Raw genomic sequence first — 18,554 nt, forward strand, 5'->3', positions numbered from 1 at the left:
ACTACTGGCGTTGGCTATTGGATTGGTAATCCAACACAGTACAGCTGTTTGGTTTGGGCGCCAAAGTGCGTGCCAGAAGGTGGCCACCGCCACAAGAAAAAAAAAAACAGCAAACAAAATAGTTTAATAGAAGCTAAGAAGCTGAAACAGGCTAGTATAAAACAGTTATTTTCAGCCATTATGTACTAAAAGGGGAAAGAATGGCACAATTTCATGGAAATCCATAGGGGGGCTACCCAATCCATCTTGTTCCACGAACCAACACGCGCAACTCTACCACAAGCATACTAACACAAAAACTTACATAAAAAGCAGCAAGCAGTGGTCAAAACAACAGTTAACTAAACAGTCCAACAACCTCACACCGCCAACAGAAGCAACAGCGAACACACCGCTATCGCTTTAAGGGCTACATATCCTTAAGCCGCTTTGTTAGCCAATTGCTAAAAGAGCGAATGTCCAGTCTACTACCAACCGTCCGACTGACCACAGCACACAAATCGCTCGTCTGCTGCCATGGCAAGCGTTAAGCGTCGATAAGTACGATAAATGAAAACGCGACGCAACACGCAAGTCTTAATTTATAAATAACGCTAGTTAGACAAAAAGATACACAAAAATAATTATAATAAAAAAAGCGTTCAAATACATAGTGAAACTAACAGGAGTCCATTATACCCTCGGAATTTCATTGAAAGGCATAGTTACATGTGCATGTACATACATATATGTATATGTATGCTAAATTATTTTTTAATGTGGTGCTCCATTTGCCCGGTTAACGGGTTCGGCTAGAGCATAAAGAACAAGCTTAAAACGAAAATCGATTCGCCGTGGCGCATACGAGGGACATTTTCTGCGGTTGACGGTTGTTGTTGTGCTCGAAAGGAATTTTTTTTTTGGAATGTGATTTCCGTTGCTGATTTATGGCCGGAAAATCTATAGCTGAGAAATGTGCTGTTTAAAGAAAATAAGTGAACAGATGCAGTGAAAGTTGTATTATATCTATAACAAAGTGCAACCAACGACTAGTGAGGTTTAATATTCAAATCAAATCAAATCAAATTTCGAATGGATATACCGAACACGGGCGCCATTTTTACGCTTGGCAAGTCCTACTTGGCTGAGAACACGCAGAGTTATTTTTACATCAAAAACGATCCAGTTAAGCGATTGATATCTGGACCCCATCAAAGTGCTGTCATATGTGGTAATTTTTGTGTCGGAGAAAAATATCGAATTTTTCTTTAGAAGATAATGCATTATTTTTGTCCGCTTATTTATACTTAAGTACATACATACAGCGTGAAAAGTTTGTAAAATTTCCATTTTACTTTATTCTAATGTATTTATTCCCATGTATTTATGTTTAGGGCTACCACAGGTGATTAATAATAATTTTGAGTAAGAGAAATTTAAGCTTAAGCGAACAAAGCAGTACTTTAAATATCGATACTAAGCCATAATATTTTGTACACGAATTCGCTTAAACGTAAGCATGTATGCACATAATAACAGAGCTGTTCAGATAAAAGTTACCACGCCATACATCTAAATATGAAGATAATTAGGTTGTTCACATCCGTCTGGTTATCTGGTTATGTTATTTTGTTTTCGGTTTACAACAATAAAATACAGTAAAGAATAATACTAGACAACCAGGAAAGTGTGAACACTAGGGTGGTGCAAAAAAGTAATGTCGAAATTTTAATGCTCTCACCCCCTAGGATTGCTCTATACCGAAAAAATAACCGCTATCGGAAAGCTCTGGTTCTTTTCAGGAGACTTAAAATAAAATTTGTTTCAAATTTTACTTCTAAGGGAAATACCATATTTTATGGTTTCGGGCATTTAGTTGATCACAATGTTCAGGCCTTAACTCTTGTGAACATACCAACCCCTAAACAATACGTCTTGTGACACTTTTCGGTGGAAATCTGAAAGCAGTAGTGTATTAATTACACAAGCACACAAAACAAAATTCGAAGCAGAGGGCAAAACCCCACTATATCTAGGGTTATGGGGTCGCTGAAAAGGAATATGACTATAAAAAATAATTTCAATTGACCATTTTCCCGGTAGCCCCTTATAACCATGAGATGGATGTGTATTCCTATATTTTTTGAGGCGCTGAAACCGAAAGTGACTACAACTGCTTTCGGATTTTTCACCTAAAAGTGTCAAAGACTTAGAAGAAGTAATATAGGGTATAACACCTGAAATAATGGAAGCATTAGAATATCATTTATAAAAGTTTGATTCAAAATAACCCTACATACTATTAAAAAGGTTAGGCTAGGTTATCTTGCCTGTCCCACCGAGCACGGGACAAGACTCCTTACTTCCCTTCTCATACCGTAGAAGTAAAACCAATTTGTAGCCCTAATGAATCGCATAAAATTGTAGATACTGGCTGAATCCAGTTCAGCCAAACATTCAAAGGAACAGTGGAGAAACAAGCGCCGACAAGCCCTCGACAATGCAGGACAATGGCAGATGTACTGCTCTACGTTTTCAATTTCCTTTCCATTACGGCAGCTACGACAGTAGCCGTTTGACTACATAACCATTCTACTAGAGTTGGCTACCATCAGGCAATTCCCGGGTAGAACGCCATTTACATGCCGGAGCAGAGTAGATCCAACCTAGGACAAATATGGCTTGCAGTCCAGCACATGGGTTCCGCAGACCATCTTTTATTTGCCCGTTCGATAAAATTATTCTCCAACCAGAGTTTGCAGGAGGATAGCAAAATGCCCGCATCTCGAGCAGTAAGGTGTCTTTCCTTGCTAGTTCAGCCGCAACAAGTTGCCCAGTACATCTCTATGGTCTGGTACCCATACGACAAGAGTGACATATCTCCTTGCCAGCTCATTTAGGGTACGCCTACATTCCATGACAATCCTCGACGACGATTTGTCACAATTAAGTGCTTTGATAGCTGCGTGGCTATCAGAAGATATAGCTACATCATGAGAATTAATAGAACAATCGATAAGCCATCTTGCAGCTCGTTGATTACTGTAAGTTCAGCTTGAGACACGCTGCAAAGATCTGGCAGATGAAAACTGAGGTTAAGTGAGAGTTCTTGCGAGTATACTCCACTTCAAACCTGCAGGTCCAACTTGGAGCCATCAGTGTAGCAGGCTGCTGAGTCGGAGTAAGAGATCAGGACTGAATACTCCTTCATCACTCCCGTGAGCGGGACAGTGTAGTTCAGGCGCCTGAAGTCTGCTGGAAGATCTTCCAGAATTCTAGAGTGTCCGAATCTCGAATCACTCCACTTGATCAGCGCGTTTAGTGTAATAGCATTACAGCTTGCCTGCAGTTTACCATATAGTTCCACAGGTAGAAAGTGAAGCAGGGGCTTTAGTGAAGTGAAGTGAAGGGCTTTAGTCGGCGTTGAGGGTAACGCTCGCGTGATCATCATTACTCTTATTAAAAGTACCCTTGTGGTCAGCTGATGAAGTCAAGTGACATTATTACTAGTTTTGGCTATTTTTAATTTAGTTCATTTAATGACTATATTTTTTTATAAAAGTCTAGCACTTTACCTAAATCACATAAATCCAAATTTCAAACTTCGTACAAAAATTATAAAAATTAAACAAACTTTAACATTGCAGTTTTGTAGCTTATTAAATTTTAGTAGGTTAAAGTGCAAATTTCAAGACGCTAGAAAATTGCGTTGATTTTGGATAATTTTTTTGGCTGACGGTAATGTGCAAAATTATTAAAAATCAACGCGATTTTCTAGCGCCTTGCAATTTGCACTTTAACCTACTAAAATTACCTTAAATTTTTCAAAAAATTCTAAATAAAAATTTTTAAATTTTTGGGTGCAAATGTTAAAGTTTGTTGAATTTTCATAAGTATTGTACGGATTTAAGTGGCGCTGGTTAAGTAAAGTACTAAACTTTTATAAAAAAATATGAACATTAAATAAACAAAATAAAAATAGCCACAACTAGTCAAAATGCCCCTTGACTTGTTTAGCTGACCACAAGTGTATGTATTAAATAAATAAAATCAAGTCTTTTCAAATCAATTTTATTTATTGTTTTATTTTTTAACATATGCTTCTTAATAGTGTTTGTCGCATTTGCTTCCATATAACGAATAAACACTATTTACTTTTATATGGAAGAAACCGGCAACATCCACAAAAAAAATTCTATTTGTTTTAATAAAATTGACAAAACTCGTAAATTTTCTAGAAATTCTCAATAAAAAGTTGACCTTTTTTTTGAACTTCATATAAAGTGTGAAACTTTGATGTAGGTAGTTGGTTTATATTATAGAATTTACTACATTTTCCTAAACAATTAATGCAAAAAATTTTTCATGAAAATAATTGTGAATATCTATATATGTATATAAAATAATAGCCGTTTTCGTTGTTCGGAGTTAACTCAAAAACTACTGCATAGATTTCAGTCAAATTTTCAGAGGTTATACCTTGCATATATGGTCCTATTATAGGCTACCAGAAAACTCGCTAGGTGGCGCTGGGATCGAGTTATTTATAAAAGTCGTATTTATGAACCGATTTCGTTCAAATTCAAAACGTGTGCTACCTCCATGATGAGAAATACGTATGCGAAGGCCCACTAGGTGGCGCTGGAGTCGAGTTATTTATAAAAATCGTATTTATGAACTGAGTTCTTTAAAATTCGAAATGTAAGCTACCAGCATGATGGAAAATACGTTTACCAAAAATAGACCTGCTAGGTGGCCCGGGAGTCGTATTTATGAACCGATTTCGTTGAAATTCAAAGTATAAGCTACCTGCATGATGAAAAAAGCATTTGCGAAAAACGGACCCGATAAAAGCCCTATTTATGAACCGATTTTGTTAAAGCAAATTCGAAACGTGTATTAGTTTCATGATGATTTTTTTTCATTCTAAACATATATGTACATTAGGGTGGTCCAAAAACAGTAAAGTCGGAATTGTAATGCTCTCGCCCCCTAGGATTGTTCTATATCGAAAAAAGTATACCGCTATTTTTTTATTTTGAAATCAAAAAATATTTAGAGGTGTCTCAAAGCGCTCAAAGTGTTTCCATGTATTTTTATATGGGAAAAATAAAAATTTTCGTAGAAATGGTATAGAATTCTGGAAAATCAATCTTCTTCTTCTTGGCCTTCCTATAACTGAAAACGCTCATCTGTGCTCTTTAGTTTCCTTATAAGGACTTTTATTGGCTTACGTGGTACATCGGATCAATGTATTACGCACGCTTGGCAGAGATCTCACAGGTGGAAATAAGACCATCGTTAAAACTCATGACATCGAAAGGGATTAGTATTCCATATAGTATTACAGCGCGACTATTCTTGGCCTATGTATGAGGAGGATTCTGCTCTTTATTCGTGTAATTTAAACTAAAAATGTTTACTTTACAGACCGCTTTTGCTTTTAAACGCTATTTTTGTATTGGCCAACGCAAAAGATCTTATTAGGCGCCGCGAAGCAAGCGGGCATTGGCTAGTTATACATATTTGAAGAAGGTGTACAATTTTATTTGTCGCCTTGTGTATGTACTTGGTTCGACCGTAAAGAATATACGTGAGGCACTCATATTGGTAAGTTTAATTAGCCGTCATCAGTTGTTCCACTTTCGTGGCGTACTAATTTCAACTTTCGAAAAAAAACCACCCTAAATTTATGCTGCTGGGTTCAAAAAGTAGGCAATTGACAAAAGTTCAAGTGTTTCAAGTTACAAGAGACCGCCGTACTGGACGGAAAATGAAAGTAAATAGTTAAGTAATTTCCTAAATTGCATTTAGCATGCAATTTTCCTGTCAACATGAACAAAAAATTTCTTACGTTGGAACGAATAAACGAAGGAAGTTCACATAATTTTAGAAGCGGGTTTGTGTGGCAAGAAATCATGGGCACATTTTTTAGCACAAGACGTATTTCAATAAGTTAAAGCAACAGCATAATTAAATTTTTGTGAGTTTTCTAACATTTTCTTCGTATTATGTAGAGTACAGAACTTGTAAATGCATCTGAACTATGAATGTACATACATATGTATAAATACATATCGCTACCTTAAGGTGAAAAGATGCCAAGTGCACTTTTTTTTTCAAAATTTAGATCTTTATGCAGAACGACAGATAATGCAAATCTTCATACATCGATTTTTCGTATCTCCTGAACAATTTCAAAAAAATGGACTTGGCACCTTTTCACCTTTAAGTAGCGACATATGGAATATGTACCTACTGGTTGTTGCGCTCAAAAAAGTCACTCATACGCACTGGCGCACTCACGTTAGTGTTTTGCTTCAGACCGAAGTGCCGCCATTTGCTATTTATTTTTTACGAGCTTTTATTTAACTTGCTTTGCATGTATGAATGCAAGTATGTTTGTTTAGGTCAAATTAACCAATTTCCCGATGAGCTTGAGACTTGAAATTTCAAATTTAGCTCAGAACCCGATGACGATGAAATATGCAAGAATTAATACGCTAGGTGGCACAGGAGTCGAGATTTTTGAAAACCCCATATGTATAGCCCGATCTGGTTCATATTTTAAATGTATATTACCTACATAAAAACCAACGGATTTCTTCCAAAAAATTTTTTTCTATGTTTTATTATACTAAGCTTATAGATTTGAGACGAGGAACACGATTCCACTGTTTAAAAAACGAAAACCAAAAATTGCTTTTCTATTTAAAAATTAAATAAAATGAATGATGAAATGTTTAAGCTAAACTTCAAAATCGCTATAATTGGGCTCTGAGAGGATTAAAGATCTTTTATAGCCCTACAATGTACTTGTTGTTCGAGTGATATAAAGTTGTGACAAGGATGCACAGCTGCAAGAAAATCATAAAAGCTGCAATAAATAATACTTTTTTTTAAATTTAGGTGTTTACATTTGTTTTCGCCTGTTTAACAGTGGGATGTTTCATTAAGATTTGTATAATAAAATAAACAAAAAAATTTTGGCATAAAAGCAGTACGGCTCCGATTCTCAAATAAAAAAAAAATATATTCGAATCGATAGAAACAACAACAACAAGAATTATCAAAGGTTAAAGTTCAAAATAAGCTATTTTTGAAATCAAGATTACTTAAACGCGAATGGATGAATTTTGAAAATGATCTCATTTAATAGGAAATTTTATTCCCTTTAATTTGGTATACTTTATATACAGATGCGTGCAACTAATTAGCAACGAAATTAAAACGATATTGCTTGCAAATTATGTTTATTTATTTATTTTTAATAATTTTCATTTAAAATATAATTCAATCTATATCAGAAACCACAATAACAAAAGTTGCAAAGCTTGCACAAAATGCAAAAAAATTAATCAAACTTCAAAAAATTGCCATCAAAATTTCAAAATTTTTAATTAGAATATTTAGAAAATTTTCGGGTATGCAGTTTTGTAGCTCATTCAATTTTAGTATAATAAAGTGTAAGTTTCAAGTCGCTAAAAATTACCGTTGATTTTTTAGAATTTTTTTTTGTCGAGGGTGTTGCGGATTTTTTTCCATGTAAAAAAATATTTTGATCATGTTATATGGAAGAAAATGCGCAACACCCTCCACAAAAAAAATTCTATTTGCATGCAGCAGTGCATCCTTCACTCAATTTTATATCACTCGAAAAATAAGTGCAATTCAAGACCTTTAATTTGAGCCAAGGTAGAAGCCTGTCCCAACAATGGGTTGTGCGCTGGGTTTGGGACCCGCCACGTAAAAACCACTTCCAGTGAAGAAGCAAGGCAAAGCCTCGGATGAGACCCCCCCCTTATGATGACGACCACGGCAAACGTATAAAGGACTACGATTTGAGGGAATGCGCCTGGAATGTCCGGACCCTTAATGGGGAAGGTGCCTCTGCCCGGCTGGTTGATGTCCTCGTAAGGACAAAAGCTGACATCACCGCCATCCAAGAAATGCGTTGGACGGGGCAAGGCAAGCAATGTCTGGGGCCTTGCGACGTCTACTACAGCTGCCATGTAAAGGAGCACAAATTCGGAGTTGGATTTGTGTACTCCGTCGCCGAGTACTGTCGTTCACCCCGGTGGACGAGCGTCTAGCCACAATCCGCATCAAAGCGAGATTCTTCAACATCTCGCTCATCTGCGCCCATGCCCCGACGGAAGAGAAGGATGAGGTATCCAAGGATCTCTTCTATGAGCGCTTGAAGCGCACGTACGAGCGCTGCCCCCGTCATGATATCAAAATCGTGCTTAGCGACTTCAATGCCAGGGTGGGCAAGGAAGGGATCTTTGGAACCACCGTCGGAAAATTCAGCATCCACGACGAAACGTCCGACAACGGATTGAGGCTGATCGACTTCGCCGGGGCCCGAAACATGGTAGTATGCAGTACTAGGTTCAAGCATAAAACGATCCATCAAGCTACGTGGCTGTCTCCGGATCGAAAAACGAGAAACCAAATCGATCATGTTGTGATAGACGGAATGCACGCTTCCAGTGTTTTAGACATACGCACACTCCGAGGCCGAAACATCTTGTTGCAGCCAAGATACGCACCCGCCTCTGTGCAGCAAAAAATGTGCGCCCAAATATGCAAGGAAAGCTTAACGTCGAAAAGCTGCAATCACAACAGAAAGCCAGCGCTTTCGCTACTCGACTCTAACACCTGCTCTCAGAGAGCACTCTTCAACAAACCGACATATGCGAGCAGTGGAACCACATTTCCCGCTCATTAAGTACCGCCGCAGAAGTAGTCGGATTTCAGCGAGCCCGAAAGAACAACTGGTACGATGAGGAGTGTCACGAAGCTGGAGAGAAAAAAGATGCCGCCTACAGGGCCACGCTGCGATCGGGCGCAACGCGCGCTATGTGGGACCGCTATAGGGATCTGAAGAGGGAAGCGAGACGTATTTGCCGCAATAAGAAGAGAGAGGCCGAAATACGTGAGTGCGAAGAGCTTGAAATGCTGGCCGACAGGAAGAATGCTCGAGAATTTTACCAGAGAGTTAGGCGACTTACGGAAGGTTTCAAGACCGGGGCGTACTCCTGTAAGAATAATAATGGCGACCTAGTAACTGATGTCCAGAGCGCACTTAAATTATGGAGGGAACACTTTTCCGCCCTACTAAATGGTACGGAAAGTTGTGGAGAAGAAAAACCCGAGCCCGCAGTCGATGATGACGGAGTCGACGTTCCACCGCCTGACTATGACGAGGTACGTATAGCAATAACGCGGCTGAAAAACAACAAAGCTGCTGAAGCTGACAGCCTGCCAGCTGAGCTATTCAAGTACGGCGGCGAGGAGTTGATAAGGTGCATGCATGCATGCATATGGTCAGATGAACGCATGCCCGACGACTGGAATTTAAGTGTGCTCTGCCCAATCCACAAGAAAGGTTACCCCGCCATACGCGCCAACTACCGCGGGATCAGCCGTCTAAGCATAGGTTACAAGCGTATTGTGTGAAAGACTGAAGCCCACTGTCAATGAACTGATTGGGCCTTATCAGTGTGGCTTTAGACCTGGCAAATCCACCATAGACCAGGTATTCACTATACGCCAAATCTTGGAAAAGACCCGCGAGAAAAGGATCGACACTCACCACCTATTTGTCGACTTTAAAGCCGCTTTTGACAGCACTAAAAGGAGTTGCCTATACGCCGCTATGTCTGAATTTGACATACCCTCAAAACTCATACGGCTGTGTAAAATGACGTTGAGCAATACCACCAGCTCCGTCAGAAGAGGGAAATACCTATCCGAGCCGTTCGCCACAAAACGGAGTTTCAGACAGGAAGACTCCCTGTCATGTGACTTTTTTAATCTGATGTTGGAGAAGATAATAAGAGCTGCAGAACTGAACAGCTCAGGAACAATTTACTACAAGAGCGTGCAATTGCTGGCTTATGCCGATGACATCGACATCATCGGTAACAAAAACTGCGAAGTCTGTTCTGCCTTTTCCAAGTTCGATAGGGAAGCAAAGCGAATGGGTCTGGTGGTAAACGAGGACAAGACGAAGTATCTCCTGTCATCAAACAGTCAGCACATTCGCGCCTTGGCACCCACGTCACTGTTGACCGTTACAATTTCGAGAAAGTAGAGAATTTCGTTTACTTGGGAACCAGCATTAACACCGATAATAATGTCAGCATTGAAATCCAACGCAGAATCACTCTTGCCAACAAGTGCTACTTTGGACTGGGTAGGAAATGCAGGAGTAAAGTCCTCTCTCGACGTACGAATACCACGCTCTATATGTCACTCATCATGCCCGTGCTGGTATATGGCGCAGAAGCATGGACAATGACAACATCCGATGAGGCGGCTCTTAGAGTGTTTGAGAGAAAGATTTTGCGGAAGATTTACGGGCCTTTACGCGTTGGTGACGGCGAGTACCGCAGACGATGGAACGATGAGCTGTATGAGCTTTACAACGACATGGACATAGTGCAGCGAATTAAAATACAGCGGCTCCGCTGGCTTGGCCATTTCGTTCGAATGGATACCGACGCTCCAGCTCTGAAAGTATTCAACTCGGAACCCGCTGGTGGTAGCAGAGGAAGAGGGAGGCCCCCACTGCGATGGAAAGATCAGGTGGAGAACGACTTGGCTTCACTTGGCGTTTCCAATTGGCGTCAGTTGGCACAGCGGAGAAACGACTGGCGTGCTTTTCAGAACTCGGCCAAAATCGCTTAGGCGGTTATAGCGCCGAAGAAGAAGAAGAAGAAGAAGAAGAAGAAGTCTGTAGGCCATCTGAGAGCCAAGTTATAACAATTTTAAATCAAACTTCGAAACTGCTGTACGAATTTATACTCCGAAATTAGAAAAAAATTACATAAAATGTCGAAGTTTAACTTCGTAAACTTACGTAAACCTAGCTGACCCACACATTTTTGCGAATATCTCGGAAACCAATGGAGCTACTAAATTAGTTTTAGTGGCGTTGAAGAACACCTAAAAGACACCTTATTCCTGCATATATTTGGAAAATTTTAATACCTAAATTTAACGATGGGTCAGCTGTGTTTACGTAAACATAGTTGACCCACACATTTTTGCGAATTTCTCGGAAACCAATGGAACACCTAAATTAATTTTGGAGGCCCTAATTAACACCTAAAAAACACCTAATTCCTAGCTAATTTTTATTGATTTTTGGCAACTTGGGTCAGCTAGGTTTATGGACGTCTGAAAGAGTGCTTCCTTGCATGCCTTTTAGAAGAACTTATCCGTTTACAATTCACGCGAATGCATTAATTTGTATTATTTAGCATTACAAAGGAATTTCAATAAACATTTTAAGCTGCAATAACACATATTTGATATAAACCTTAAATATGATAAGTTCACACGACAGTCGGGCCTACGTAACCGGAACAACCCAGATTTATATCTGGCCAAGGACTGTCACTCCAGCAACACTCCAAAAAAACTCTTTGGGAAACTTGTATGCTGCGACAACAACAACAAAAGATGTATGATTTTTATAAATTAAAGAAGCAACTTTAAAAGTACTCCTCCAATAGACCTCCTGAAGTACGCCCTACAAAAGCCCTTCTGGAAGGCCTTCCATGGGTAGCGAAAGAAGAAGACCTTCAATTTGTGCCACTCCATTCAAAACAGGAAGGAATGTACAGTGGAAGGCCTCTTGACTCTCAGAAAGGCCTTTCGGAAGGGCTTTTAACTCCTGAAATTATCTACGGGGATACTATAATAACAATATGTACTATATAAACTTGTAATATGTACGTACATATATGTACATACATACTTATGTTGATGCTGTTAAGAACACAAACAAATGCATAAAGGGCAAGACAAAGTGAATTAATTCATTTTTTTCGTATCTATTACAGAAAGTGGACGACTATTTGTTTGGGGAGAGAATTACTATGGCCAGCTGGGTATTGGTAGCCAATCGAATAACAACAACAGTAATAATAGCAAAAGCAACGGTAACACAAGAAGTAATGGTGATATAATTACTAAACCCACTTGTGTAAAGTCACTGAAAACATTGGGTTTGAAAATAGCCGACATCGCTTTTGGCAACGATTGGTCCATAATACTAACTCGTTCGTATTATTACACAATTTCGACAATCTATGAACCGTGTAATTATTTATACCGTTTCGTTATTGCAGATTCAAACGAGTTATTCTTCAGTGGGCGCAACATATTTCCAGCTGAATCGAATGTAGCGCGCAATTTTACCACTGCCACGGTGGCGAATGAGCAATGTGAAATTATTCGCAAACCATTTCGAATCGATGAGTTGGACGATTATCTGGCAAAGAATGAGGACGCGGAGTGTTATACGAACGTATTGGCCGGCAATGAGCATTTCGTGCTAATGACTAGTAAGCCATTTGACATACGACGTACATATGTATGTATTTAGACAAGAATTTTTATGTAAACTATGGGTACTATAGTGTGTATGTACATATGTATGGATGTATATTTGTGGGATCACATTTAAATGCTTTTATGAAATTTACATGAACTCTGTATATTTCAGGCTTTGGGCGCCTCATTGCATGGGGATCTAATCAAAACTACCAGCTAGGCTTGACCAAACATGATTCCGTTCAAATGCCCCATGAAATAAATCTGGGTGCGCCAGTGCAACAATTCGTGTGTGGTCCGGAATCAACGCTGGTGCTCACGACGACCGGAAAGCTCTTTTTCACCGGCCACCTTAACGAGTTTGTCTTTTCACAGTTTACTGAACTCCAGCAAAATCTCGCACCTACGGAACAAATCATTTTTATGCACATATCGAAAACGAATGAGATTTACATCGTGACCAATTCTGGTAGCATCTATCGCAGTATGGAGTCGTTGCGTACAAAAAGCTTAATATTTCAGCGGTTCTACGATTATGACAGCGAAGAAAATGGGCCGATATGGAAATTGTTGAAAGGATTCTCTTTCTATGCGGTTCTAACAAAAGCCAACAAATTTTACACTACATTCTCAGAGAGCGGTCATCACCTCAAAACGTTTCGTGAGATATCTAAATTCAAAAACTTACGACTTCTCGATGTGGCGGTGGGCAATCAACACATATTGGTGCATGGTTTACCACGAAATTCTACAATCTCGGCAGCTGTGGGGCCTGGCTATGAACCGCATCGTTTCTCCAGCCGCACTTTCGTTATGCCTGCGACGCTATTGGATGGGCCTGCAGAAAGAAACCAAAATAGGGAAAGTAAAGCAGCAGCAGTTGAAAATAAAAATAACGAAACGATTGAGAAGGATGCCGCGATGATAGCCGATGTTAATAGTAACACGATAAACATCGAAGGTGACGGCAAACTTGGACTAGCAGAAAAAAACAGAGAAACAGATACGACAACCAAAAACGATGCTGCCGAAGTGAAGGCGGAAGAATCTGTGTCTGATGAGCTCGGAGTAGAACTAACGAGCGAACATCTTAATGGCGAAATTTCTGAAAATAAAGTCAACACCATGGGGGAACTAAATGAAAATAAGAATCACAGCGGGGATATAAAAGATACACATTTAATCACCTCCGCAGCTGTTATAGAGCATAATGAAGCAAGCTCACCATCTGGATCAGAGAATTCGAAAAAATCCAGACACTCAGTAAAATTCTCACCTACATCTGCAAGCAAAGCATCACCAATAAGTGACAAATTGTTGAGACCCCACACTCCCTACCCGGAGAGCAGCACAACGGCGAGTACACCGACGACTATCAAGAAAACTCCATTACGTAACTATTCTTATGAAGCAGCCATGGAGCACGACCATATTGACAGCACCTCACCAGCTCTAATGGATAGCTTGGACAATATACCTGAAAGTACAGAGGCCGAAAGTGAGATTAGGGGTGTTAGTGTTAAAAATGGTAAGTTAATAACTCATAACACAATTCACTATAAATAATTGTTTTTTGTATTTCTTTGGTCGTGAAAGCACTCGCTTCGTCCCCTACACTCCCGTTTGAGGAAGACGAACAATTAACTGTAGAAATCAACACTACAACAGATCCACTCAACAGTACCATTGTCGTAAATGAAATTCGCTTCATAAACAATGGGGTCGACGTAACAGATAATGTTAAGGCGGAATCGTTTGAAAGGGATGACACTGAAAGCACTTTAGATTCTTTAGAAGAGCAAGCGGAAGACATCGATAGAAAGTCAAATGGAACACCGAATGAGATAGATAATAGTGCAAATACAGATGCGATGGAAACACATAAGACTCAAGTTGATGTCACGAGGATGAGTAATAAATTTAAAAACGCAGTAGATGAAATTGAGTCAGGTGTAGAAAACACAGTTCAGTCGAAAATAACCAAAATCAATGAATATGTCGCGATGAGCAAGGATAATTTATCTAAGCAGGCGGAGCATAGTGAGGAAGATATAACATCGGCACCAACTGAGCTAATGTCGCACACTGAGAAAGCAAGCAAGACTTTTACTGACACAATTGGAAACGCAGCCAAGAAAGCAGCTGCCACTGCTTCCGATGTGCGCCACTCTCTGGAAAGTGCAGCAAAAGGTGCTACATCAGGTGCGCTAGATGCTGTTGAATCAGTAGGAGAAAATGCTAAAAATGTTGCCAATGATGCTATGAACACAGTGGAAGGTATAGGAAATAGCGCAAAAAAGGCGGCAACTGGAGCAAAAAATGCCGTTGGGAATGTGTTTATCAAAATGTCTGATGGAACCAAAGATGCTGTAGACTCTGTAGCAACCAAAATTGCTAATGAAGTTCAAAGCGCCAAAGAAAATATCAACACCATGTTGCAAGGTAAAGTCCTTAAGCCACCTCCCACTGAAGAAGATGCGGTGTCATCAGCATCGGACGTTGCATCTAAGGAAGGTGCCAAAACGAATACTACCACCGGAGAAGATGATGAACGCACAACAGCATCCGTAAATTCAACGCAAAACTCGACTGGTAACCCCTTTGAAAATAGCAATCCCTTTGAAACTACGAATCCTTTTGACGATGTTATCGAACGTAGTAAAAAAGCACTACAAGAAGAAGCCAATACTTTCCGACAAGAAGTAGTTCAAGAGACAGAGAAGGAGAAGGGAAAAGTACGACAGTTCTTTAGCGATTTTCGTGGAATATCCTGTCGAAATGAAAAATCAGTGGAAGTCGATGGTCAGTTGTTTAAAAGGATAATATTGCTTACATATGTACAAGAGGATTTTAATATGTAATTTTCTATTTTATAGATGATCCTCCTCGGTATTCAGTGGAAGACAAGTACCCCACAACACGCCGCGACAACTCAAACCAAGAAAACACGTCAAAAGTTTGCTCAATTTTGTAAATTCTCATTAATATATCTTCAGTCTAATGTATGCATTTCTCTATTACTTACTGTATAATATAATGACACAATTTATTATACAAATATCACGTACAAAAAAGGCTTACCTTAAAAATTATACACGGTGAAATTGTAAATCAGATTTTGCACAAAATTCGTTCAAATCAGCTGTTAAATAAACATAGCGAGCTTAGCTGTGGTTTAAGAACACATCATAAAGATGGCATGCTAAACTGTTTACCAATGTATCGATCAAGGCGTATTCATACCAGGTGGTATCGATTCAACGAAGACAATTAAAAGTGAAGCGAAGCGGCAAATGCGTCACGCCGACAATGTCAAATAAAATTTAACACGTGCGTTTGCACGATAGCTGTTACAGACGACGCCGTTACAAATGCGTTAACGCAGTTGCCGTCGAAAGTAAACCAACTCGCTACTTTTCTGTTGCGTTCATGCGTTGACATTTGAAATTACATTTGTGGATATGCTTATCAGCTGGTTTTTGTTTACAAAACAATGAGCGGCACAACGCAAGGTGTGTAACATCAAATTTTTCAACGTCGTCAACACACTAACGGATCAACGCAACGCCGCAGCAAATAAAATTATGTACCTTCAGCTTAAGGCCGGTCCACAAAGAACTTTCGCGTTGGCTTTGGCTTAGGCGTTGGTTTCACAGAACGCACGTTAAAAGTATGCTTGCTACAATGAACGCCTGGCAGCGAATGCTTGGGCCACTAAATTAACATTCTAACGATAGATAAATTAATATTTCATATCAATAATTGCATTAAAAACGATATTTCTTGCCCGCACTTGATTGAAAAGGAAAAATATTTCACATAACTTTATTTATTTGCAACAGCTCACGAGCGACACATGTGAAAAGTTGAGAGTTGGCCATCTTTTTGCTTTATGTTGGCGTGAGCGTTGTCGAATTTCGGCTATGTGGTCGGCGGCATTTGAATTCTTGTATTCATAGTCAGCTGTTGAAGCGACGCCAACGCCAACGCAACGCCAAAGTTCTATGTGGATGGGCCTTTACTTGTATTTTGTGTTTGGTTTTAGCGGGCCATTATCAAATTTCAGCTAAAGCAGTGTTTGCATTATTCAACTTTGCGTTCAACAATTGCGTTCAACTCAACGCAGGGTTGCACGAAAAAAAAGTTGAATGGCTAAATGTTGGCTGGCGACCAACTTTGTTGAAAGCGATTAGTTGAAAGGCCATTCAACCAAAAGTTGAATGCAAAGTTGAACAATGCAAACACCTTTTTATGGCGAATATTTTGATATTTTTTCATATTTTGATATTTTTAGCCATTCAACTTTTTTTTCGTGCAACCCTGCGCTGAGTTGAACGCAAATGTTGAACGCAAAGTTGAACAATGCAAACACACTTTAAATGAAAAAGAGTGACAGAAAATACGGCATAAGTGTAGTATAGTGGCCATTGAGTTAAAACAAAAATGAAAAGTGGGCGTGGTCCGCTCCCTTCTATTGATTTGAAAGGTGAAATTTTGTTTGGTGGAAATTAAGGTAAAAGTGCACTTCAGCGAAACCAGGCCAAAATTTACCAAACAATTCAAGATGGGTATAGATCGACGCGTTCTAACGCGAATAATAACAACCCGAGATCGGAAATTAATATTTTTAATTTATTAGAGAGTTATTTGCCAAAAACACTTGCAATTTTCGCACTATGTTGTTATCAATTTGACGCAAATAAATGGAGTAAAGAACTCAACTTAACACGCAATTAATAGTTTTTATACATTTGTGATGTTTTAAGGGTAAATTTTCACGAAATTTTGTATTTTTTTTTTTTTTGTAATTTAAAGTTACTTCCTAATTCTTTATAAGAAGAATTAATTGGCCAGCAAAAAAGCTTAAAACGCCATCTCCAATCTTAGATTAATTTAGAAAATTATAAATTAATTTCAATGTTTTTTAAAGTGATAGTAATAGTGATAAATTTATATGCTTTGCCATTAGTATTTTGATGAAAGTCAATTAATGGTGATTTATTTCGTGAATTGTTATATTTGTTACATTTGAAAATTATATGTTCACTATTTTCAACTGTATTACAAAATTCGCAATTTTGATTTTGAAAAATATTCATTTTTGATAATGTCTAATTGCTGAAAATGTGATTTGTTAGAATTCTATTAATTTGTTTAACTTCTTCTGGTGTCATTTTATATGAATTTTTATGAAACCAAGGTTTACTCTGAATGTTTAAAAATATTTTTCCATAAGATTTTCCGTTAGTTATAATATTATTAGAATAAAATTCTTGTCACTCTTCATTTATTTTACTTTTAATTTCTATTATAGCATCTTTAACAGACCATAAAGTTTGAATTCTTTGTCCATTCTGTAAGGCAGTGGAAGCTGCATTATCCGCTTTTTCGTTTAATTCAATATCACTATGGGCTGGATTGATCATTTAAAAAAAGTTTATTAAATTTAATTTTTGGAGAATTAAGGAGAGTATCTAGAACTAAAGCTATATTACAAAAAATTTATTTAAATTTATTATATATTTTAAAATAACTAGTTTTTTTATAAAGTTTATTTGTAAGAACTGTGTCTTTTATTGGTAAATTATATGCAATGTATTTGTTTATTTCTTTAGCTGTTGTCAATTCAAAACGAATTTTTGATGGTAATTCTAATGCCATATGATAAATAATATGAGTAGGAGTAGATCTAATAAGACATAGACAACGCCTGATATTTGCATTGCAGCAAGTATTAAGCTTTTGTAAACCAGACTGCGATATATTGGCAAAAGATGAACAAGCATAATCCATCTTGGAACGAGCAAAAGCTTTATAAACTTGAAGTGCTTTCGAAGGGTGTATTCCAAATTTACAACCACTAATAATATTAAGGAAACGACACGTTTTATTTGTTTACTCAATGATTTGATTAACATGATAATCGCATGCATTATTTATGTTAATAATTCTACCAAGATATTTAATTTTACGTACTTGTTCAATATTAATCTAATTAATTTGAATGTTAATTTGAGTTTCGTTGGTTAAAATATATTACTTTAGTTTTATGTTTATTTAATTTTGTTACCATCAATATTAAATTGGTTAATTTTGTCTTTTAATAATTGCTTGGTTTGATTTTGTTTGGGATGTGAACAAACTATGAAAAAATCATCAGCAAACTGAAAAATTTTACAATTTTGATTTGTTATGAAGTGTAGATGTGTTGTATATAGATTAAAAAG

General features: G+C 38.1%; 1 protein-coding gene across 1 annotated transcript; it reads left to right on the forward strand.

The window, feature by feature from the left end:
• Positions 1-488: 488 nt before the first annotated feature.
• LOC118746282 (X-linked retinitis pigmentosa GTPase regulator-like) lies at positions 489-15,364 on the forward strand. Its single transcript, XM_036480123.1, has 6 exons — positions 489-1,210; positions 11,835-12,053; positions 12,123-12,338; positions 12,500-13,855; positions 13,924-15,129; positions 15,204-15,364. The coding sequence occupies exons 1-6, from the start codon at positions 1,072-1,074 to the stop codon at positions 15,299-15,301; spliced, it is 3,234 nt and encodes a 1,077-aa protein (XP_036336016.1). The 5' UTR covers positions 489-1,071; the 3' UTR covers positions 15,302-15,364.
• The last annotated feature ends 3,190 nt before the right edge of the window (positions 15,365-18,554 follow it).

The sequence above is a fragment of the Rhagoletis pomonella genome, unplaced genomic scaffold (genome assembly GCF_013731165.1).
Source record: "Rhagoletis pomonella isolate Grant_MI unplaced genomic scaffold, Rhpom_1.0 Rhpom_scaffold_00010, whole genome shotgun sequence".
Lineage (NCBI taxonomy): Eukaryota > Metazoa > Arthropoda > Insecta > Diptera > Tephritidae > Rhagoletis > Rhagoletis pomonella.